This window comes from Anolis carolinensis, unplaced genomic scaffold (genome assembly GCF_035594765.1).
Source record: "Anolis carolinensis isolate JA03-04 unplaced genomic scaffold, rAnoCar3.1.pri scaffold_14, whole genome shotgun sequence".
Classification (NCBI taxonomy): domain Eukaryota; kingdom Metazoa; phylum Chordata; class Lepidosauria; order Squamata; family Dactyloidae; genus Anolis; species Anolis carolinensis.
The window spans coordinates 11,551,508-11,578,227 of record NW_026943825.1 but is presented as its reverse complement, the minus strand read 5'-3'; the positions used below and the strand labels follow the sequence as shown (position 1 = coordinate 11,578,227).

The window sequence follows — 26,720 nt, the reverse complement described above, 5'->3', positions numbered from 1 at the left end:
AAACTGGATTATATGGCAGTGTAGACTCAAGGCCCTTCCACACAGCTATATAACCCATTTATAATCTTCCCATACCCATACTTCGCCACAGCAACGCGTGGCTGGGCACAGCTAGTAACTATATAAAACATAACAATAGACAAAAAACATGAACAATTATAAAAATTTAAACATTAGCCAATAAAAACAAATGACAAGAACTAATAAAAATATAGATTAAAACCTCATAATCTGCAAAAACCCCATAATTCATAATCTGTATTTCCAGCCAATTCAATGATATGTTTCCTCCCAATTTACAATCATGTTGGTGAATTCACAGACAAGATAAACTTCTACGGATTTCCAAGGAAACTCCATGTCAGTGGTTCCCAAACTTATTTGGCCTGCCGCCCCCTTTCCAGGAAAAATATGACTCAACGCCCCCTGGAAAGGGGGGCGTGGCTTAGAGGGGTGGGCGTGGCTCCTTCTCAAGAGGACGGGGCGGAGCCTCTCCCCTAGTCCAAGATGCAGGAAAGGAAAAAAGGAAAAAAAACCTTGTTTTTTTCTTTTTTTTCTCTTTTTTGTTTCTAATAAAAATGAAGTTACAAAAAATAAAGTGTTTCCCCTGACATTAAGTCTAGTTGTGTCCAACTCTGGGGGTTGGTGCTCTAAGCTGAAGAGCCGGCATTGTCCATAGACATCTCCTAGGTCATGTGGCCAGCATGACTGCATGGAGCACCATTACCAGTACCTACTCACGTTTGCATGTTTTCGAACTGCTAGGTTGGCAGAATTTATTTATTTATTTATTTATTTACAGCAGGGGTCCCCAAACTAAGGCCCGGGGGCAGGATGCGCCCCTCCGAGGTCATTTACCTGGCCCCCGCCCTCAGTTTTATAATATAATATATTGTATATGCATATAATATTGATAATAATATTATAATGTAATACAATATAACACTAATAATAATACCATATAATAATATTAATTATATATTCTTTATTACATATAATATTACTAATAATATTATAGGATAGTGGTATAGTTCAATAAAGTAATATATAATGCTAATATTGTGCTATGCTAATAATATAATATATTGTATGTACATATAATTTGAAAGCCACTCTGAGTCCCCTTTGGGCTGAGAAGGGTGTGATACAAATGTAGTAAATAAATGCAGTAAATAAATAAATAATAAATAAATACATTTTAGACTTAGGCTCGCCCAAAGTCTGAAATGACTTGAAGGCACACAACAACAACAACAACAACAACAACCCTAATTAACTTGACTATCTCATTGGCCAGAAGCAGAAGCACACTTCCCATTGAAATCCTGATAAATGTATGTTGGTTAAAATTATTTTTATTTTTAAATATTGTATTGTTTTTTCATTGTTCTTGTTGTTGTTGTTTTTGCACTACAAATAAGACATGTGCAATGTGCATCAGAATTTGTTTGTATTTTTTTTTCAAATGATAATCCGGCCCCTCAACAGTCTGAAGGATTGTGGACCGGCCCTCGGCTTAAAAAGTTTGGGGACCCCTGATTTACAGCATTTATATTCCGCCCTTCTCACCCCGAAGGGGACTCAGGGCGGATCACATTACACATATAGGCAAACAGTCAATGCCTTTTAACATAGAACAAAGACAAACAAACATAGGCTCCGAGCCGGGCCTCGAACTCATGACCTCCTGGTCAGAGTGATTCACTGCAGTGATTGATTGCAGCTGCTCTCCAGCCTGCGCCACAGCCCGAGCCCGAGAAGCTGGGGCTAACAGTGGGAGCTCACTCAGATTCGAACTGCTGATCTTTTGGTATGTTGCATCTTTGCTATGTTGCATCTTAGAATAATTTAGAGGTTTTAATATAGAGTGAAGAAGGCTCCTACCTAATGATGCCGCGTGAAGCAAGCAGTTGCCATCTCCCGTCGTGGCCAAAGGAAGCAGCCGCTGGCAACTGGGATCCACGTTGGCCCACCAGTTGAGCCGACCTGCGGGAGAGAAGCAACACAAACAACACGCTCAGTGTCCTTGCCCTTATATTACAGGGTGCCCCAAATAAACATACACATCAGGCATGGGCAAAATCCAGCTGTTAGGAATTGTGGGAGTTGAAGTCCAAAGGGCTGAAGTTTGCAGAGAGTGTTGAGTGTTTCCTGAGTGTTGCTCTTTATTTACTGTCTTGATTTTAGAGTTATTTAAATACCGATAGCAGAGCACCTGATGAACCAACCTGGACATAGCATATTATCTGAGAACACAGAAATGCTGGACCACTCTCACAACCACCATGTCAGACGACACAGAGAAGCCATTGAAATCCACAAGCATGTGGACAAATTCAAGGAAACCATGAAAAGGAACAAAATCTGGCTACCAGTATTTAAAAAACTCTAAAATCAGGACAGTAAATAAAGAACAACACTCAGAAAACAAAGGAATTCTAGACATGAAACAATCAGGGGAGATGGTGGCGGCATACAAAAATAAAATTATTATTATTATTATTATTATTATTATCATTATTATTTTATTATGACACAGCAAACTAGATAGATATGCTGGATTTTGTATCACAAAATCACGTCAAACACTTCCCAAGTGTCTAGGACTGTGTGATGTATTTTTGGATGATGCGTGCAGATCCGAGTTGTTGTTGTTGTTGTTGTTGTTGTTATTATTATTCCAGCTACGAAAGCCTTCGACAACACAAGCTGGCCCGTGTCCGGAATGCCTGTGTCATGAAAATGAACTAAATCTGGTTACCAGTATTTAAAAAAACTCTAAAATCAGGACAGTAAATAAAGAACAACACTCAGAAAACAAAGGAATTCTAGACATGAAACAATCAGGGGAGATGGTGGCGGCATACAAAAATAAAATTATTATTATTATTATTTTATTATGACACAGCAAACTACATAGATATGCTGGATTTTGTATCACAAAACCACAAGTCGAACACTTCCCAAGTGTCTAGGACTGTGTGATGTATTTTTGGATGATGCGCACAGATCCCAGTAGGGTGGCCTTTTGCAGTTGGCAGATCGTAATTTTGTCAATGTCTATTGTTTCCAAATGCCGGCCGAGATCTTTTGGCACAGCACCCAATGTGCTGATCACCACTGGAACCACCTGCACTGGTATTATTATTATTATTATTATTATTATTATTATTATTATTATTATTATTATTATTATTCCGGCCATGAAAGCCTTCGACAACACAAGATGGCCCGTGTCTGGAATGCCTGTGCCATGAAAATGAACTAAATCTGGTTACCAGTATTTAAAAAACTCTAAAATCAAGACAGTAAATAAAGAACAACACTGAGAAAACAGGAGATTTCCAGACAGGAAACAATCAGGGACAGCTAACACCTCCCAACAAAGGATTCCCCCAGGCAGGAAACAGCCAGGCTTTGAAGCTGCAAGGCCATTCATTGCTAATCAAGCTGGGCAATTATAACAGTCACACTGGGCACAGACAAGAGTTCTTTCTCCCACCTTGGACATCATTCCACAAATATATCAACCCCACTTGCCTAGTTTCCAACAGACCTCACAACCTCTGGGGACGCCTGCCATAGATGTGGGCAAAACATCAGGAGAGAATGCTTCTGGAACATGGCTATACAGCCCGGAAAACTCACAGCAATCCAGTGATTCCAGCTATGAAAGCCTTTGACAAGACATGAACTGTGGTTTCAGCTTTTAAAGTGTGTATACATTTTTTTGGGACACCCTGTATATCCCATTTCGGGTCCCTCCTTACCGGCCTGCTCTAGAGCCACCAGCATCGACTGCTCAATGAGATCCCGCTCGATGAAGGTCCGGAACTCCTCGTTGTAGATGGTCAGGTCGGGGAGCTGGAAAGTGCAGATGGGCATCTCCAGGAGATGTTCGCCGCCGCCGTTGCTGCCGCCGTTGCTGCCGTTGCTGGAGACGTGGGAGCGCGCCAAGGAGACGATGGTGGAGCTGGCGTGGGAGATGCCGCGGGACAAGCGCTTCTCTGCGGAAGGAAACGGCAGAGGTGAGAAGGACATGGCAAACAAAATGTATATTACAAATATAATAATAATATGGTGACGGTATAGTAGTGTAATAAGAAAATAATAATATCTATAATAATAATAATAATAATAATAATAATAAGAAGAAGAAGAAGAAGAAGAAGAAGAAGAAGAAGAAGAAGAAGAACATGCCCTGGCAGAATATGTAAATCAAAGTGAAGAATCTGCTTGATTGAAGTCAAAAATCAGAAACTCCTCAAAGCAGAGCAGACAAAAACCCAGTACAAGAAAACCGCACTACAAACTAGAGCTGACAGCTGGCACAACAAAACATTGCATGGAAAGTTCCTTGACAAAATTGAAGGAAAAGCTGATAAGGAGAAGACCTGGCTCTGGCTCACGAATGGGACCCTGAAGAAGGAGACAGAAGGCCTGATCCTTGCAGCCCAGGATCAAGCCATCAGGACAAAGGCAGTTCAGGCCAAGATCGAAAAATCAGCTGATGACCCAAAAGGCAGACTGTGCAAGGAAACCGACAAAACCATTGATCATATCCTCAGCTGCTGTAAGAAAATTGCACAGACACACTACAAACAGAGGCACAACTCTGTGGCCCAAATGATTCATTGGAACTTATGCCTCAAGTCCCACCTCCCAGCAGCAAAGAACTGGTGGGATCACAAACCTGCAAAAGTATTGGAAAATGAGCACACAAAGATACTGTGGGACTTCCGAATCCAGACTGACAAAGTTCTGGAACACAACACACCAGACATCACAGTTGTGGAAAAGAAAAAGGTTTGGATCATTGATGTTGCCATCCCAGGTAACAGTCGCATTGACGAAAAACAACATGAAAAGCTCAGCCGCTCTCAGGACCTCAAGATTGAACTGCAAAGACTCTGGCAGAAACCAGTGCAGGTGGTCCCGGTGGTGATGGGCACACTGGGTGCCGTGCCAAAAGATCTCAGCCGGCATTTGGAAACAATAGACATTGACAAAATCACAATCTGCCAATTGCAAAAGGCCACCCTACTGGGATCTGCACGCATCATCCGAAAATACATCACACAGTCCTAGACACTTGGGAAGTGTTCGACTTGTGATTTTGTGAAATGAAATCCAGCATATCTGTCTTGTTTGCTGTGTCATACAATAAAATAATAATACTGGGTGCCGTGCCAAAAGATCTCAGCCAGCATTTGGAAATACAGTAGAGTCTCACTTATCCAAGCCTCGCTTATCCAAGCTTCTGGATTATCCAAGCCATTTTTGTAGTAAATGTTTTCAATATATCGTGATATTTTGGTGCTAAATTCGTAAATACAGTAATTACTACATAACATTACTGCGTACAGAACTCCTTTTTCTGTCAAATTTGTTGTATAACATGATGTTTTGGTACTTAATTTGTAAAATCATAATCTAATTTGATGTTTAATAGGCTTTTCCTTAATCCCTCCTTATTATCCAAGATATTCGCTTATGTAAGCTTCTGTTAGCCCATTTAGCTTGGATAAGTGAGACTCTACTGTAATAGACATTGACAAAATTACGATCTGCCAACTGCAAAAGGCCACCCTGCTGGGATCTGCACGCATCATCCGAAAATATATCACACAGTCCTAGACACTTGGGAAGTGTTCGACTTGTGATTCTTTGATACGAAATCCAGCATATCTATCTTGTTTGCTGTGTCATAATGAAATAATAATAATAATAATAATAATAATAATAATACACATTCCTAAATGCTTGGGAAGTGTTCGACTTGTGATTTTGTGATACGAAATCCAGCATATCTATCTTGTTTGCTGTGTCATAATAATAATAATAATAATAATAATAATAATAATACACATTCCTAAATGCTTGGGAAGTGTTCGACTTGTGATTCTGTGATACGAAATCCAGCATATCTATCTTGTTTGCTGTGTAATAATAATAATAATAATAATAATAATAATAATAATAATACACATTCCTAAATGCTTGGGAAGTGTTCGACTTGTGAGTCTGTGATACGAAATCCAGCATATCTATCTTGTTTGCTGTGTCATAATAATAATAATAATAATAATAATAATAATAATACACATTCCTAAATGCTTGGGAAGTGTTCGACTTGTGATTCTGTGATACGAAATCCAGCATATCTATCTTGTTTGCTGTGTAATAATAATAATAATAATAATAATAATAATAATAATAATAATAATAATAATACACATTCCTAAATGCTTGGGAAGTGTTCGACTTGTGAGTCTGTGATACGAAATCCAGCATATCTATCTTGTTTGCTGTGTCATAATAATAATAACAATAATAATAATAATAATACACATTCCTAAATGCTTGGGAAGTGTTCGACTTGTGATTCTGTGATATGAAATCCAGCATATCTATCTTGTTTGCTGTGTAATAATAATAATAATAATAATACACATTCCTAAATGCTTGGGAAGTGTTCGACTTGTGAGTCTGTGATACGAAATCCAGCATATCTATCTTGTTTGCTGTGTCATAATAATAATAACAATAATAATAATAATAATACACATTCCTAAATGCTTGGGAAGTGTTCGACTTGTGATTCTGTGATACGAAATCCAGCATATCTATCTTGTTTGCTGTGTCATAAATAATAATAATAATAATAATAATAATAATAATAATAATAATAATAATAAATATTCCTAAATGCTTGGGAAGTGTTCTACTTGTGATTCTGTGATACGAAATCCAGCATATCTATCTTGTTTGCTGTGTCATAATAATAATAATAATAATAATAATAATAATACATATTCCTAAATGCTTGGGAAGTGTTCGACTTGTGATTCTGTGATACGAAATGCAGCATATAGATCTCATTTGCTGTGTCACTCTCTTCCCATGCTAGGATTCTATGATTCAGGGGCTGGATGGCCATCTGTCGGGAGGGCTTTGATGGTGTCTGGAACTGGATGACCTCTTGGGTCTCTCCCAATGCTGTTTCACTTACCCTGAACGATGTCATCCTGGCGCTGGAGGACGGGCCGCGTGGGTCGGGGTGCCTCCTTCTCGGGGGGCTTGAAGGCTCGCCCTTCGGGAAAGGCGTGGGGCAGGGTCCCCGCATGGACCTGCCGCAGCTGCTCAAAGTCGCTCAAGGCGGCACTCAGGTCCCAGTTCTTCCCTGGAGAAGAGCAAAGAGAAAGGAGCTCAACTTACACAGAAACACATACGTGTGCCCTTGTGTTGCCTTCCAAATAGGATTCAATGACTCTGGATCAGGCCTGGGCAAACTTGGGCCCTCCAGGCGTTTTGGACCTCAACTCCCACAATTCCTAACAGCCGATAGTATATTAATAGACAAATATAGTACACATCAATATTTAAATATATAGTAATATGCACATATCATATACATCTATATATATAAAATGATAAAGTTGTTTGCGCAGTGACTATAACAACAAAACTAAACATCCCAGAAATACGAAATTTGGCAACACAATGCAAAAGGCTTGCCTCCAGGTTACAACAACACAACCACACCACAAAACCACAATCCAGACCTACAAAACTCACAACAACGCATCATGCGATAACAACACAACTAAACGCCCCAGAAATACAAAACTTGGCAACACAATGCAAAAGCCTTGCCTCCCAGTTGTAACAACACAACCACACCACAAAACCACACAGGACCCATAAAACTCACAACAACGCATTGTGACTATAACAACACAATTAAACGCCCCAGAAATACAAAACTTGGCAACACAACACAAAAGCCTTCCCTCCAGGTTGTAACAACACAACCACACCACAAAACCACAATCCGGACCCATAAAACTCACAACAACGCATCGTGACTATAACAACACAACTAAACGCCCCAGAAATACGAAACTTGACACACAAGTAAACACCCCAGAAATATAAAACTTGACAACACAATGCAAAAGCCTTGCCTCCCGGTTGTAACAACACAACCACACCACAAAACCACAATCCGGACACACAAAACTCACAACAATGCATCGTGACTATAACAACACAACTAAACGCCCCAGAAATACGAAACTTGGCACACAACTAAACGCCCCAGAAATACAAAACTTGACAACACAACACAAAAGCCTTGCCTCCCGGTTGTAACAACACAACTACACCACAAAACCACAATCCGGACCCACAAAACTCACAACAACGCATCGTGACTATAACACAACTAAACGCCCCAGAAATACAAAATTTGACAACACAACGCAAAAGCCTTGCCTCCCAGTTGTAAGAACACAACCACAACACAAAACCACAATCCGGACCCACAAAACTCACAACAACGCATCATGACTATAACAACACAACTAAACGCCCCAGAAACACAAAACTTGGCAAAACAATGCAAAAGCCTTGCCTCCCAGTTGTAGCAACACAACCACACCACAAAACCACAATCCGGACCCACAAAACTCACAACAACGCATTGTGACTATAACAAATACAAAATTTGACAACACAACTCATCCACCTCCCCAATCCCTACATTCACACTTGGCCTCCCAAAAAACAATTACAATAATAACAATGACAACAACAACAACAACAATAAGAATCAACACCATCACAGGCAAGAAACAGCCAGGCACTGAGGCTGAGAGGCCAGTCAGTGCTACACTGGGCCTCCAAAAAACAATACAGTAGCATCTAACTTATCCAACCTTCATGACCACAACAACAACAATAATAAACACCTACACAAGCAAAACAAAAAAAGGACTATTGTACCACAATAAAAATATAAACCGCACTCAGCAGAATCAGACATTACAACTAACAACAAACCAAAAACAAGAGGGATCTCAAGCAATTATTAATCAACACAAAAATTGAAGAAGGTAACAGACTTCAAATACTACTACTAATGTGAGTATAAAGAAGGTGGAGGTCACAGCATAAATACAACCTAATGTAGACTGACTAACACCACCAGACTAAGCCACAGCAACGCGTGGCCGGGCACAGCTAGTCAGTATATAAATATAACAGATATAAATATACACATAATATTGATAATCAAATATAAAAGACATCAATATGTAAATATAATACACGGTACATTGCTATATAAATACAATATACACCAACAGATAAATATATTTTAACACTACAACAATATCAATATACAAATATAATATATCAGTTATAATATGTATTAATACACGAATATAATAGAACTATATAAATAAAATGTACATTTATCAAAAATATTAATATACAAATATGATATACATCAATATATACAATACATTAATAGACAAATATGCATTAATATTTAAATATATAGTAACATGCACATATAATATACATCAGCATATAAATATATCACATATAAACATACACATAATATTGATAAACAAATATAAAAGACATCAATATGTAAATATTATATACGATACATTACTATATAAATACAGTACAGTAGTCTCACTTATCCAAGCCTCTGGATAATCCAAGCCATTTTTGTAGTCAATGTTTTCAATATATATATTTTGGTGCTAAATCGTAAATACAGTAATTACTACATAGCATTAATGTGTAATGAATTACTATTGTTGTCAAATTTGTTGTATAACATGAAGTTTTGGTGCTTAATTTGTAAAATCATAACCTAATTTGATGTTTAATAGGCTTTTCCTTAATCCCTCCTTATTATCCAAGATATTCACTTATCCAAGCTTCTGCCGGCCCGTTTAGCTTGGATAAGTGAGACTCTACTGTATATACCGATAGGTAAATATATTTTAACACTAAAACAATATCAATATACAAATGTAATAGACATCAATATGTCAGTAATAATATGTATTAATATACAAATAGAATAGAACTATATAAATAAAATGTACATTTATAGAAAAATGTTAATATACAAATATAATATACCTCAATATATACAAGGTTTACGTGCAAGGTTTATCTGGACGAATGGATTAAGTATTTTATTATACTGTTTTAAATGTATTTATTGGAGTGTTTTAAATTGATTGTTTTAATTGCTATGTTTTATTTTTCTACTGTATACCGGCATTGAAATTGCCAGATTGTGAGCCGCCCTGAGTCCCTTCGGGTGAGAAGGGCGGCATATAAATGATGGAAATAAATAAATAAATAAATAATATATCAATATACAGATATAATACACATCAATATTTAAATATATAGTAGTATATAATAATATATAGTAATATGCACATATAATATACTTGGCATACAGATCCAACATGACCAACTTGGCATACTGGCGGGGTTTGGGGGTGACTGACCTTGACATCCAGGAGTTATAGTTCACCCGTATTCAGAGAACACTGAACCCATCTGATGATGGATCTGGACCAAACTTGGCACACAAATTCAACATGGCCAGCTGGGAATGCTCGTGGACTTTGGAGGTGATGGACTTTTAACTCTGGGAATTATAGTTCACCTGTATTCCGTGAACCCTTTGAACCCCACAAATGACAGATCTGGACCAAACTTGGCACACAGACCCAACACTGCCAACTTGGGATGATTGACCTTGGCATCAGAGAGTTATAGTTCACCCGTATTCAGAGCACACTGAACCCAGCAAGTGACGGATCTGGACCAAACTTGGCACACAGACCCAACATGGCCATGTGTGCATACTGGCAGGGTTCAAAGAGAGTTGACCTTGGAATATGGGAGTTGTAGTTCATCCTTGTCCACAGAGTGCTGAACCCAGCCAACAACAGATCTGGACCAAACCTGGCACACAGACCCAACATGGCCAACTTTATATACATTGGCCCACGATTTTGGGAATTGCAGCTCAGCCACATCCTTATGCATTTTCTAATGGATACACATTCATGCATAACAAAAGGAAAGACTGGCTTTTTTCTAATAACAATGTCTTTTTCAAATAATCCGGGCACTGCCGGGTCCCCAAGCTAGTAATATAATAAAAAGAGATATTTTAAAAACCAATAACTTTGGGGTGTTTGGGTCCTCGTTTTTTCTCTGAACTGCGGCAGACCAGCCCCATTCCTTTGCAAGTGAACTGCCAAGAGGATCCGCCCAAGGCATTCCGATCGTCGTTCCCACACTTAGAAACATTGACGATCTGTATATTATTGTAACCTCGCCCTGTTTTACCTATACGGGAGCTGGCGGCATTGGCAGATCTACGGCCAATCCCTGCCCCACCCAAGATGGGATTTCCTTCCTGGCCTTGGGAGCGGAACTGGGAAAACAACGCTGGAGAAAACAACATCCTTAACGCATTCAGAGCTGTGAGACCTTTAAACTGTTGCCTTCTTGGTTATATCTCCCATCAACAGGCACAGAGGCATCCTGGTGGTATCAATGCCTATTAACCTGGAGATATCAGTGCCTATCATTCTGCCATTATCAAGGCATATCATCGTGTAATTAATGCCTATCATCCTGGAGGAATCAATGCCTATCATCCTGGTGTTATCAAAGCCTCCCGTCCTGGCATTTACAACACATATCATGCTGGCTTTATCAATGCCTATCATCCTGACAGTATCAATGCCTATCATCCTGGTGTTATCACTGCCTCCCATCCTGGCATTATCAACACCTATCACCTGGTGTTATCAATGCCTATCATCCTGTGTTATCAATACCTATCATCCTGGCATTATCACCCTGGCTTTATCAATGTCTCCCATCCTAGCATTATCAACACCTATCATCCTGGCGCTATCAATGCCTATCATCCTGGAGGTATCAATACTTATCATCCTGGCATTATCATCCTGGCTTTATCAATGCCTCCCATCCTAAAGTTATCAAGGCATATCATCCTGGTGTTATCAACACATATCATCCTGGTTTAATGCTTATCATCCTGACGTTATCAATGCCGATCACCCTGGCCTTATATTCCTGGCTTTATCAACGCCTCCCATCCTAGTGTTATCAACACATATCATCCTGGCGTTATCATCCTGGCGTTATTAATGCCTATCACCTTGGTGTTATTATCCTGGCTTTGAAAATGCCTCCCATCCTGGCGTTAGCATCCTGGCATCATCAATGCCTATCACCTTGGTGTTATCATCCTGGCTTTGATAATGCCTCCCATCCTAACGTTATAATGCCTCCCATCCTGGCGTTATCATCCTGGCTTTGATAATGTCTCCCATCCTAACGTTATCAATGCCTCACATCCTGGCATTATCAATGTCTATCACCCTGGCGTTATCATCCTGGCTTTGACAATGCCTCTCATCCTGGCGTTATCAATGTCTATCACCCTGGCGTTATCATCCTGGCTTTGACAATGCCTCACATCCTGGCATTATCAATGCCTATCATCCTGGTGTTATCAAAGCCTCCCATCCAGGCATTATCAAGACATAACATCCTGGCATTATCAACACATATCATTCTGGCGTTATTAATTCCTATCATCCTGGCGTTATCAACACATATCATCCTGGCGTTATCAATCCCTCTTATCCTAACATTATCAATAACTATCACCCTGGCGTTATCATCCTGGCTTTGATAAGGCCTGCCATCCTGGTGTTATCAATATCTATCACCCTGGTGTTATCATCCTGGCTTTATCAATGCCTTCCATCCTGGCGTTAGCATCCTAGCATCATCAATACCTATTACCTTGGTGTTATCATCCTGGCTTTGACAATGCCTCTCATCCTGGCATTATCAAGGCATATCATCCTGGCATTATCAAGGCATATCATCCTGGCGTTATCAAGGCATATCATCCTGGCGTTATCAACACATATCATCCTGGCGTTATCAATGTCTATCACCCTGGTGTTATCATCCTGGCTTTATCAATGCCTTCCATCTTGGTGTTAGCATCCTGGCATCATCAATGCCTATTACCTTGGTGTTATCATCCTGGCTTTGACAATGCCTCTCATCCTGGCGTTATCAATGTCTATCACCCTGGTGTTATCATCCTGGGTTTGACAATGCCTCTCATCCTGGCATTATCAAGGCATATCATCCTGGCCTTATCAACACATATCATCCTGGCCTTATCAACACATATCATCCTGGCATTATCAATGTCTATCACCCTGGTGTTATCATCCTGGGTTTGACAATGCCTCTCATCCTGGCATTATCAAGGCATATCATCCTGGCCTTATCAACACATATCATCCTGGCCTTATCAACACATATCATCCTGGCATTATCAATGTCTATCACCCTGGTGTTATCATCCTGGCTTTGACAATGCCTCCCATCCTGGCATTATCAAGGCATATCATCCTGGCGTTATCAAAGCCTCCTATCCTAACATTATCAATAACTATCACACTGGCATTAGCAATGCCTATCACCCTGGTGTTATCAATCCTGGCTTTATCAATGCCTCCCATCCAAGCATTATCAACACATATCATCCTGGCATTATCAAAGCCTCCTATCCTAACATTATCAATAACTATCACACTGGCATTAGCAATGCCTATCACCCTGGCGTTATCAATGCCTATCAATGCCAGGATGAAAAATGGAGTTTCATCCTGGCTTTATCAATGCCTCCCATCCAAGCATTATCAACACCTATCATCTTGGTGTTATCAATGCTATCATCCTTGCGTTATCATCCTGATGTTATCAATGCCTCCCATCCTAGAATTATCAATGCCTATCACCCCGACATTATCATCCTGGCTTTATTAATGCCTCCCATCCTGGTGTTATCAAAGGATCCCATCCTGGAGGTATCAAACCCATCTGGTCTTCCAGGGAACTCCTATTTCCCCCACTAAAGGTGGGAGAGGGGGACCTTCTTACCTTCCAGCAGGTCTCTTGCCAATCCCGGCTCTGCCCCCGTTGAGCGGACAAAGTCGGAGAGGACCACGTCCATCTCCAGGGTCATGGGATCCTGAACTGCTCACGGCCGGCTGGGAATGGATGGGACATGGAGGATCCGGGCCTCTTCCGCAGCGTCAATCTGGAAGGGAACGGAGAGGAGGAAACTCAGCAAAGGCAACAATATGAGAAACCACTTATTTCAGATACATTTTGGAAGAAGTTTGCAAAAAAGTGCAACATGTTTTTGCCTAGAGACACAAGGTTTCCCCGCCCTGGTTTGCTTTCCCTTCATATTGTTAGTTTTGCAAGAAACGTTTGCTGAAACTGCTATACTTTTCATGACGCACCATAAAACAACGTCTCTCTGAGGCTTACAAGTAATATAAATTTGCAAGCAGACATCGTAAAACTGCAAGTGACAAAAGGTAAATATAGCAAATGATTATCGGTTTAGTTAAAAACATTAAAGCAACAAAACAAGGCTAAGGTTCTTCTCAGTTCCAAAGTTCGGAAGGTATTGAAAGGCCCGTCACTCCTTGGCCATAAAGTTGGGGAAGTTTCTCCCAATTCTTTCACCAATTTCTTCACCACAAAGTTAGAGAAGTTCCACACAATTCATTCACCGATTCCTTCGCCAAAATATTGGGGAAGTTTCACCCAATTCATTCACTAATTCCTTATCCATAAAATTGGGGAAGTTTCACCAATTCCTTGGCCATAAAGTTAGAAAAGTTTCATCAATTTCTTGGCCATAAATATGGGGAAGTTTCACCCAATAATTCACCAGTTACTTTGCCATCAAGTTGAAGAAATTTTACCCAATTCCTTCACCAATTCATCTGCCATAAAGTTGGAGAACTTTTACTCTATTCCTTCACCAATTCCTTGGTCATAAAGTTGGGGAAGTTTCACTCAAATCTTTCATCAATTCCTTTGCCACAAAGTTGGGGAAGTTTTGCCCGATTCCTTAACCAATTCCTTGGTCATAAAGTTGATGAAGTTTCCATAAAGGTGGGGAAGTTTAACCCAATTCCTTGGATATAAGGTTGGGGCAGTTTCACCCAATTCATTCACCAATTCCTTTGCCATAAAGTTGGGGAAATATCACCCAATTCCTTCACCAATTCCTAGGTCATAAAGTTGGGGAAGTTTCCATAAGGCTGGGGAATTTTCACCCGATTCAGTCATCAATTCCTTCGCCATAATATTGGGAAAGTTTCATCAATTCCTTGGCCGTAAAGTTGGGGAAGTTTCACCCAATTATTCACTAGTTCCTTTGCCATCAAGTTGAAGAAGTTTTACACTATTCCTTCACCAATTTATCTGCCATAAAGTTGGAGAACTTTTACTCTATTCCTTCACCAATTCCTTGGTCATAAAGCTGGAGAAATTTTACCCAATTACTTGGCCATAAAGATAGGGAAGATTCACCCAATTCCTTCATCAATCCCTTGGTCATAAAGTTGGGGAAGTTTCATGGGATGATTTCTTCACCAATTCCTTGACTATGAAGTTGGGAAGGTTACACCCGATTCAATCACCAATTCCTTCGCCATAATATTGGGGAAGTTTCACCTGATTCCTTCACCAATTCCTTTGCCATAAAGTTGGGGAAGTTTCACCCAGTTTCTTCACCAATTAATTCCTTTGCCCTAACGTTTAAAAAGTTCCACACAACTCATTCACCAATTCCTTCATCCTCAAGTTGGGGAAGTTTCACAGGATTCATTAACCAATTCCTTGGCCATAAAGTTGGGGAAGTTTCACTAAAATCTTTTATCAATTCATTGGCCATAAAGTCAGAGAAGTTTCACCTGATTCCTTCACCAATTCCTTGGCCATAAAGCTGGGGAAGTTTCAACGGATTCAATCACCAATTCTTTCCCTATAACATTGGGGAAATTTTACCCAATTTGTCGTCGAAGTCTTTCATGGCCGGAATCACAGGGTTGTTGTGTGTTTTCCAAGCTGTATGGTTATGTTCCAGAAGTATTCTCTCCTGACATGGTGGAGTGAATTCTTCTGGAACATGGCCATACAGCCCAGAAAACATACAACAACCCTTTTACCCAATTCCTTCACCAATTTCTTGGTCATAAAGTTGGAGAAGTTTCACCCAAATCTTTCATCAATTCCTTTGCCACAAAGTTGGGGAAGTTTTACCCAATTCCTTCACCAATTCCTTGGCCATAAAGTTGGGGAAGTTTCACCTGATTCATTCACCAATTGCTTTGCCATAAAGTTGGGAAGTTTTCATGAAGTTAGGGAAGTTTCTCCTGATTCATTCACCAATTCCTTTGCCATAAAGTTGGGGAAGTTTCACCCAATTCCTTCACCAATTCCTTGGTCATAAATGGGGAGGTTACACCCGATTCAACCACCAATTCCTTCACTATCATATTGGGGAAGTGTCACCTGATTTCTTTACCAATTCCTTCGCCATAAAGTTTCACCTAATTCCTCCACCAATTCCTTTGCCCTAAAGTTGGAAAAGTTCCATGCAACTCATTCACCAATTCTTTCGCCCTAAAGTTGGGGAAGTTTCACACTATTTATTAACCAATTCCTTGGCCATAAAGTTGGGGAAGTTTCACTAAAATCTTTTATCAATTCATTGGCCATAAAGTTGGGGAAGTTTCACTAAAATCTTTTATCAATTCCTTGGCCATAAAGTTGGGGAAGTTTCACTAAAATCTTTTATCAATTCCTTGGTCATAAAGTTGGGGAAGTTTCACTAAAATCTTTTATCAATTCCTTGGCCATAAAGTTGGGGAAGTTTCACTAAAATCTTTTATCAATTCCTTGGTCATAAAGTTGGGGAAGTTTCACTAAAATCTTTTATCAATTCCTTCGCCATAAAGTTGGGGAAGTGTCACTAAAATCTTTTATCAATTCCTTGGCCATAAAGTTGGGGAAGTTTCACTAAAATCTTTTATCAATTCCTTCGCCATAAAGTTGGGGAAGTTTCACTAAAATCTTTTATCAATTCCTTGGCCCTAAAGTTGGAGAAGTTTCACTAAAATCTTTTATCAATTCCTTGGCCCTAAAGTTGGAGAAGTTTCACTAAAATCTTTTATCAATTCCTTGGCCATAATGTTGGGGAAGTTTCATCCGATACATACACCAATTCCTTCACCATAAAAGTTGGGGAAGTGTCACCCAACTCCCTCAACAATTCCTACACCACAAAGTTAGGTTATTTATCCTTTTCTCATTTTTCTTCCAAAACAATGAGGACTAGGAATGCAACAAAAACAATAAAGTTCTTCAAGAAACTTTTTCAGACCTTTCAAGATCATTGCTTAGACAGTCTGTCTCTGGGCCTCAATTGTAGAAGTCAACTCCCTTTCATAGTTAAAAACAAAACATTCCGCCCCTTCCCCAAAAGCGAACTCAAAACCTTCAAACCATCTCCTTCCAATCCATCCGGTTAAACCCAAACCAATGGCTGCATTCCAATGAGCGCTTCGGCCATCCATATTAATTCATCCCAGGCCCTGGAAACCAAAATTGCAGTCCAGATCGGTTTTCAGGCCACTGAGTTAAAATTGGTAAGCTCCGACCGCTGTCTTGGGGGAAGGAAAGAAGGAAGGACGGAAGGGAATTCAGCAAGCAAGCCTTTCCCAAATGGTAATGGAAAGAGCAAGAGGGGAATCCAAAAAATTATACCACAGTAATTTTTATATATTCTGATTTTAGAGTTTTTGAATACTTGGAGCCAGATGGTATTCATTTTCACGATTCACAGCAATGCAATAATAATAATAATAATAATAATAATAATAATAATAATACTAAATAATAATAATAAAAAGATACTGTGGGACTTCCAAATCCAGACTGACAAAGTTCTGGAACACAACACACCAGACATCACAGTTGTGGAAAAGAACAAGGTTTGGATCATTGATGTTGCCATCCCAGGTGACAGTCGCATAGATGAAAAACAACAGGAAAAACTCAGCCGCTCTCAGGACCTCAAGATTGAACTTCAAAGACTCTGGCAGAAACCAGTACAGGTGGTCCCGGTGGTGATGGGCACACTGGGTGCTGTGCCAAAAGATCTCAGCCGGCATTTGGAAACAATAGACATTGACAAAATCACCATCTGCCAACTACAAAAGGCCACCCTACTGGGATCTGCACACATCATCAGAAAATACATCACACAGTCCTAGACACTTGGGAAGTGTTCGACTTGTGGTTTTGCGAAACGAAATCCAGCATATCTATCTTGTTTGCTGTGCCATACAACGTCGTTGTGTTGATAATAATAATAATAATAATAATAATAATGACTTTGGTAATAGACACTGCTTCACTCCCTTCTCAGCTTCCTTTCTGGAAGAATCCTTTCTTGGGAGATGTTAGCTGGCCCTGATTGTTTCCTTTGTGGGATTCCCAATTTCCCTGCTTTCAGAATGTTGCTCTTTATTTACTGTCCTGGTTTTAGAGATTATATTGTTCTGTGTTATTCTATCACAGCAATTATTTCATATTACAGTAGAATCTCACTTATCCAACATTCGCTTATCCAATGTTCTGGATTATCCAACGCAGTCTGCCTTTTAGTAGTCAATGTTTTTGTAGTCAGTGTTTTAAATTCATTGTGTTATTTTGGTGGTAAAGAGCACTTTCCAACAAGAGCACTTTATTTCGGGCGAGAGGAGGGAGAAAAAAAGAGGGAAGGAAGAGGCAAACTTTGGTCATGTTTTCCTTCCAACGTGTGTGACTCCACGCTCGCTCGATGACAACAACCCCAGCGTGACCCAGGGACTGTCAGAAGCACTTTTCAAAAAGTCTGATGCCTCTTTCAGGGTGACGCAAGGCCCCGCGGATGCCGGCCGGGAAAGAAAAAACAACACAGACCTATCCAAAGCATTTTTCCATGGGTCTTTGAGGCTATCTGAACAGCACAAACACACAATTAAAAGCCAACTCTGCTTTCTCTCTCCCACAACTTTCACAGAATCCTAGAGTTGGAAGGAGACCCTCCCAAAGGCCATCCAGTCCAACCCCATTCTGTCATAATGGAAGACACCATCGAAGCTCTCCCGACAGATGCCCACTCAGTCTCTGAATCATAGAATCCTAGAGTCGGAAAAGACCCCCAAAGGTCATCCAGTCCAACCCTGACTTCCATAAAGGAAGACAGCATCAAAACCCTCCTGACAGATGGCCATCCTGCATCTCAATCATAGAATACTAGCATTGGAAGAAACCCAATAGGTCATCCAGTCCAACCCCTGACTTCCATGAAGGAAGACAGCATCAAAACCCTCCTGACAGATGGCCATCCTGCATCTCAATCATAGAATACTAGCATTGGAAGAAACCCAATAGGTCATCCAGTCCAACCTCCTTCTGCCAGTAAGGAAAAGCACAATCAAAGCCATCCAGCCTCAGCTTGAAACTCTCCAGAGAAGGAATAATAGAATCCAAGAGTTGAAAGAGAGCCTCAAAGGCCATCCAGTCCAACCCAGTTCTGCCCTGCAGGAAGTCAGGATCCAAACATTCCTGACAGATGTCCATCCAGCCTTTGCTTAAAAACCTTTAGAGAAGGAAACTCCACAAGTATAGATTTGAGTTGTAAGGGACTCCCAGAAGCCATCTAGTCAAACCCCATTCTCCCAAGCAGGAAGACACAATCCAAACCCTCCTGACAGATGGCCTGCCAGCCTCTACTGAAAAATCTCCAGAGAAGGAGACTCCAGAATATACTCACTTCGATATATTCTGGATCATTTGGTGCTGCTTTTTTTCATGTCAGGAGCGACTTGAGAAACTGCAAGTCGCTTCTGTAGTGAGAGAATTGGCCGTCTGCAAGGACATCGCCCAGGGGGACACCCAGATGTTTTGATGTTTTTACCATCCTTATGGGAGGCTTCTCTCATGTCCCCACATGGAGCTGGAGTTGATAGAGGGAGCTCATCTGCGCTCGCCCTGGGTTGGATTCAATCCTGCAACCTTCAGGTCAGCAAGTCAACCTTCAAGTCATCAATTTACCACCAAAATATCACAATGAATTTAAAACACTGACTACAAAAACATTGACTACTAAAAGGCAGACTGCGTTGGATAATCCAGAACATTGGATAAGCGAATGTTGGATAAGTGAGATTCTACTGTAATATGAAATAATTACTGTGATAGAATAATACAGAACAATATAATCTCTAAAACCAGGTCAGTAAATAAAGAGCAACACTCTGAAAGCAGGGAAATTGGGAATTCCACAAAGGAAACAATCAGGGCCAGCTAACATCTCCCAAGAAAGGATTCTTCCAGAAAGGAAGCTGAGAAGGGAGTGAAGCAGTGTCTATTACCAAAGTCATTATTATTATTATTATTATTATTATTATTATTATTATTATTATTATTACGTTGCTGTAAACCATGAAAATGGCTCCAACTATTCAAAAACACTAAAATCAGAATATATAAAAATTACTGTGGTATAATAAAACAGAACAATACAATCTCTAAAATCAGAAGACTAAATAAAGAACAACACTCTGAAAACAGGGGAATTCCAGACAGGAAACAATCCAGGCCAGCTAACACCTCCTAACAAAAAATTCACGCAAGGAGGAAACAGCCAGGCTTTTCCTATTGATATCTATGGATCTACTCACATTTGCATGTTTTCGAACTGCTAGGTTGGCAGAAGCTGGAGCTAACAGAGGGCGCTCACTCCGCTCCCCGGGTTGAACCTGGGACCTTTCCGTTTGCAAGTTCAGGAGCTCAGTGATTTAACACACTGCGCCACTGGAGGCTCCTAATATAGTCATATATAATGCTAATATTGTGCTATGCTAATAATATAATATATTGTATGTACATATAATTTGAAAGCCGCCCTGAGTCTCCTTCCTGGTGAGAAAGGTAAGATATAAATGTAGTAAATAAAATAATCAAAGTGATTAATTACAACATTCACACTGGCCTCCAACAAACAAGAGTTCTTTCTCCCACCCTGGACCTTCCAGAGATATATAAACCCCACTTGCCTAGTTTCCAACACACCTCACAACAACTGAGGATGCCTGCCATAGATGTGGGCGAAACATCAGGAGAGAATGATGTTATATTATGATATATTATGTTATATTAATGATAATATATAATAATATTATACTACACTAATATTATAATATATTGTATAGTAAAGGTAAAGGTTTCCCCTGACGTTAAGTCCAGCCATGTCTGACTCTGGAGGTTGGTGCTCATTTCCATTTCTAAGCCGAAGAGCCGGCGTTGTCCGTAGACTCCTCCAAGGTCATGTGGCCGGCATGACTGCATGGAACGCCGTTACCTTCCCGCTGGAGCGGTACCTATTGATCTACTCACATTGGCAAGTTTTCAAACTGCTAGGTTGGCAGGAGCTGGGGCTAACAGCGGGCGCTCATTCCGCCCCTGGGATTTGAACCTGGGTCCTTTTGGTCCACAAGTTCAGCAGCTTTAACACACTGCGCCACCACCAGGGGCCCATGTTATGATATATTAATGATAATATATAATAATATTATACTATACTAATATAATATATTGTATATACTGTACATGTAATATTATTATTAATAATATTATAATGTAATACAATATAATAATAATTATAACTCACTATTATAATTGTAGAGTTATATTACATGGAATATTACTAATAATATTGCAATATACAGTAGAGTCTCATTTATCCAACACTCGCTTATCCAACGTTCTGGATTATCCAACGCATTTTTGTAGTCAATGTTTTCAATATATCGTGATATTTTGGTGCTAAATTCATAAATATAGTAATTACTACATAGCATTACTGCGTATTGAACTACTTTTTCTGCCAAATTTGTTGTCTAACATGATGTTTTGGTGCTTCATTTGTAAAATCATAACCTAATTTGATGTTTAATAGGCTTTTCCTTAATGCCTCCTTATTATCCAACATATTCGCTTATCCAACATTCTGCTGGCCCGTTTATGTTGGATACATGAAACTCTACTGTACATGTAATATTAATAATATTATGATTTAATACAATGTAATAATAATTATAATTCACTATTATAATTGTAGAGTTATATTACATGGAATATTAGTAATAATATTGCAATATAGTTGTATAATATAATATATTGTATGTATATATACTTATAAACCGCCCTGAGTCCCTTTCGGGGTGAGAAGGGCGGGATATAAATGTCGCTAATAATAATAATAATAATAATAATAATAATAATAATAATGCTTCTGGAACATGGCCAGTCAGCCTGGAAAACACAGTACAACCCAGTGATTCCAGCCAAGAAAGCCTTCAACAACACAATTTCCTATATAGATTTTGAGTAAATCTCACTCATGACATGTTATGAATGATATCCCAAATGTCTGTACAGTCTTTTTTAAGAGACAACGAAAATAAGCAGTGCATGCACACCTAGTAATCCTAATAAACCTGTGCACAACTGCAATGATTCACCAAGTCACATTTTCTGACCTCATTCTGGGCGGGGAAGGCATGAGACAGGCAGCTTTGTGGCAACTGACTCTCCAAAGGACACACAAGACGTGGGCCGGACTTTTCCAAAACAGCCCACCCCCCCAAATCACATCTCACAACAACAACAACAACAACAACAGCAACAATGCTGGATGACTTCATTCCAGACAGAAAGCAAGCAGAGGCCCCAAAAGCAGAAGCAAAGTTTCAGTTCTCTTCCAATAATCATTTATTTCTTCTTCTTCTCTACCTGTTCCCAATCTGTTTGTTTTATAGGGTTGCCCGAGTTCTTTTTAATTAAAAAGGTCAGTTTGTCCATGTCCTTAATGTCCATCAGTTTTATTGTCCATTGATCAGGTTCTGGCGTTTCTTCTAATTTCCAATATTTTGCATAGGTGACCCTGGTTGCCATAATCATATACAGTACTAGCTGTGCCCGGCCACGCGTTGCTGTGGCGAAGTCCGGTGGTATGGGAAATAAAGTATTGAGGAATTGGTGGTAGTTAAGGTCAAGGGTAAAGGTTTTCCCCTGACATTAAGTCCATTATAAATGGGTTATATAGTTGTGTGGAAGGGCCTTGAGTCTACACTGCCATATAATCCAGTTAAAATCAGATAATCTGTATTTTATAGGCAGTGTGGAAGTGGCCTAGGTGAGGCCTAACTCTGCGTGTTCCCTGGGCTGAGTGGGTTGCTAGGAGACCAAGTGGGCGGAGATTAGCCTTCTAACTGGCAGCAATTGGATAAAAACAATTATTCCTCTCCCTCTAATTAGGACTTTATATTTCCTTTCTTTTTGTTGTACGAACGTAGAGGCATGGATGAGGGGATGTGCTGCCAAGTTTAGTGTTTCTGGGATGTGTAGTTTTGTTGTTTTGTCCTAGGACGAAATTTCATTACCCTTTTATATATATAGATTATACTATACTAATATAATATATTGTATATACATGTAATATTATTATTAATAATATTATGATGTAATACAATGTAATAATAATTATAATTCAAAATTATTATTGTATAGTTATATTACATGCAATATTACTAATAATATTGCAATATAGTCATATATTATACTATATTGTATGTATATATACTTGTAAACTGCCCTGAGTCCCCTTTGGGGTGAGAAGGGCGGGATATAAATGTCGCTAATAATAATAATAATAATGCTTCTGGAACCTGGCCAGTCAGCCCAGAAAACACAGTACAACCCAGTGATTCGGGCCATGAAAGCCTTCGACAACACAATTTCCTATATAGTTTTTGAGTAAATAAATCTCACTCATGACGTGTTATGAATGATATCCCAAATGTCTGTACAGTCTTTTTTAAGAGACAACGAAAGTAAGCAGTGCATGCACACCTAGTACACCTAATAAACCTGTGCACGACTGCAATGATTCACCAAGTCACATTTTCTGACCTCATTCTGGGTGGGGAAGGCATGAGACGGGCAGCTTTGTGGCAACTGACTCTGCTAAGGACACACAAGACGTGGGCCGGGCTTTTCCAAAACAGCCCACCCCCCAAATCACGTCTCACAACAACAACAATAACAATGCTGGATGACTTCATTCCAGACAGAAAGCAAGCAGAGGCCCCAAAAGCAGAAGCAAAGTTTCAGTTCTCTTCCAATAATTTATTTCTTCTTCTTCTCTACCTGTTCCCAATCTGTTTGTTTTATAGGGTTGCCCGAGTTCTTTTTAATTAAAAAGGTCAGTTTGTCCATGTCCTTAATGTCCATCAGTTTTATTGTCCATTGATCAGGTTCTGGCGTTTCTTCTAATTTCCAATATTTTGCATAGGTGATCCTGGTTGCCATAATCATATACAGTACTAGTTGTGCCCGGCCACGGGTTGCTGTGGCAAAGTGGAGGTATTGGTTAAAAATTGTTGTGGAATTTTTATTTGACGTTATTTGCATTTTTAAATTAATTTTATTGTAATTTATCTTTTTTATTTATTATATTTTATTATTTTGTTGTATTATTTCTATTTATTTTGTTATTATAGTATTTTATTGTATTAATTTTAGTGTTTTTAATTATTGTAGTGTTTTTTGTTATTTTTATTGTATTATTTGTATTTATTTTATTTTTTATTCTTTAATTAACACTGGGCTGAGTGGGTTCCTAGGAGACCAGGTTGGTGGAGCTTAGCCTTCTAACTGGCAGCAACTGGATAAAAACAATTATTTCTCTCCCTCTAATTAGGACTTTATTTTTCTTTTCTTTTTGTTGTCGGAACCTAGGGGCAAGGATGGTGGGTTGTGTTGCCAAATTTCTAGGTTCTGGGGCTTGTACTTTTGTTGTTTAGTGGGAGGAACGGACACCATTACTCCTTTATATATATATACTTGAGTATAAGCTGACCCGAATATAAGCTGACCCGAATATAAGCCGAGGCACTTAATTTTTCCACAAAAAAACTGGGAAAACATTGACTCTGGTATAAGCCGAGAGTGGTAAATTTCAGAAATAAAAACAGATATCAATAAAATTACATTAATTGAGGCATCAGTAGGTTAAATGCTTTTGAATATTTGCATAAAGCTCAAATTTAAGATAAGACTGATTTAATTCTGATTAAATCATTATTCTCAACTTCTTCAATGTAAATGGCTTATGTATCCTTTTAATAATAACAATATAAAATAATACATGTAATAATAATAATAAATACAAGAAAATAATACAAGTAATAATAGAGTGAAATAATAAATACAATAATAATAATATCAGAGCGAAATAATAAATATATTAATAATAATAAAAATAGAGTTAAATTAATGTAATAGTAGCAACAATAATAGAGAAAAATAATAAATGTAATAATACCAATAATAATAGAGAAAAATAGTAAATGTACTCTCGAGTATAAACGGACCCAAATATAAGCCAACCAGGACCCTCACTCGAGTATAAGCCAAGGGGGGCTTTTTCAGCCTCAAAAAAAGAGCTTATACTCAAGTATATACAGTATGTAAATAAAAAATCCTAATTTTACCCCTGTGGGAGGGGGCAACTTAGAGAATCAGAAAAGAACCGAACCGCAAAGGACTAGAAGGAAGTCGACACTGATTTTTTTTTTTTTGGGGGGGGGGGGGGGGGGCTGGTGTTTGTCTTTATTTTTAGATTTTTTAAAATTCATTATTTTTTTCTCTATTTTTCTCTCTTTTGTCTCTCTTTCTCCTTCTTCCCTTCCTTCCCTTCCCCCCCACTCTTTCTTATCACTCTCGCTTTCCTTATCATTATTGTTCTCACTCTTTCGGTGTACTATAATTCTATGTACACTAATAAAAAATATTTTTTTAAAAAAGCAGAAGCAAAGTTTTTAAATGGTGTCTAGTGAAAGAACTTCGAGGAAATCCAACTTCTGGCAAACCCACAGAAAGGTGGAAGGGAAACAGACCAGGCATTTCAAATGTTATTAGCATTGTACTGTTTTTCATCGATCTATCCATCTATCCATCTATCCATCCTTTATCTATCCGTCCATGTATCCATCTATCCGTCCATCTATCCATCCATCTATCTATCCGTCCATGTATCCATCCATGTATCCATCCATCTATCCGTCCATGTATCCGTCCATCTATCCGTCCATGTATCCGTCCATGTATCCGTCCATCTATCCGTCCATGTATCCATCTATCCGTCCATCTATCCGTCCATGTATCCGTCCATGTATCCGTCCATGTATCCGTCCATGTATCCGTCCATCTATCCATCCGTCCATCCGTCCGTCCATCCATCCGTCCATCCATCCGTCCATCTATCCGTCCATGTATCCATCCATCTGTCCATCTATCTGTCCATCTATTCGTCCATGTATCCGTCCATCTATCCGTCCATCTATCCATCCTTCTATCCGTCCATGTATCTGTCCATGTATCCATCTATCCGTCCATCTATCCGTCCATCTATCCGTCCATCTATCCGTCCATGTATCCGTCCATGTATCCGTCCATGTATCCATCCATCCGTCCATGTATCCGTCCATGTATCCATCCATGTATCCGTCCATCTATCCGTCCATCTATCCGTCCATGTATCCATCCATCTGTCCATCTATCCGTCCATCTATTCGTCCATCTATTCGTCCATGTATCCGTCCATCTATCCGTCCTTCTATCCGTCCATGTATCCATCTATCCGTCCATCTATCCGTCCATCTATCCGTCCATGTATCCATCCATCCGTCCATGTATCCGTCCATGTATCCGTCCATGTATCCGTCCATCCATCCGTCCATGTATCCGTCCATGTATCCATCTATCCGTCCATCTATCCCTCCATGTATCCATCCATCTATCCATCCATCTATCCGTCCATCTATCCCTCCATGTATCCATCCATCTAT

The 26,720-nt window shown here is 39.4% G+C and overlaps 1 protein-coding gene across 1 annotated transcript in view; it reads right to left on the bottom strand.

Moving 5' to 3' along the window:
* The window catches only part of otud7b (OTU deubiquitinase 7B), a 62,035-nt gene that overhangs the window by 20,154 nt on the left and 15,161 nt on the right, over positions 1-26,720 (bottom strand). The window contains exons 2-5 of the mRNA XM_062964951.1: positions 13,834-13,993; positions 7,013-7,183; positions 3,771-4,007; positions 1,885-1,986 (exon numbers count right to left, since the gene is read on the bottom strand). Of these exons, the coding sequence (XP_062821021.1) occupies positions 1,885-1,986; positions 3,771-4,007; positions 7,013-7,183; positions 13,834-13,918 (595 nt within the window). The 5' untranslated portion in view covers positions 13,919-13,993. The remainder of the gene's footprint in view (positions 1-1,884; positions 1,987-3,770; positions 4,008-7,012; positions 7,184-13,833; positions 13,994-26,720) is intronic.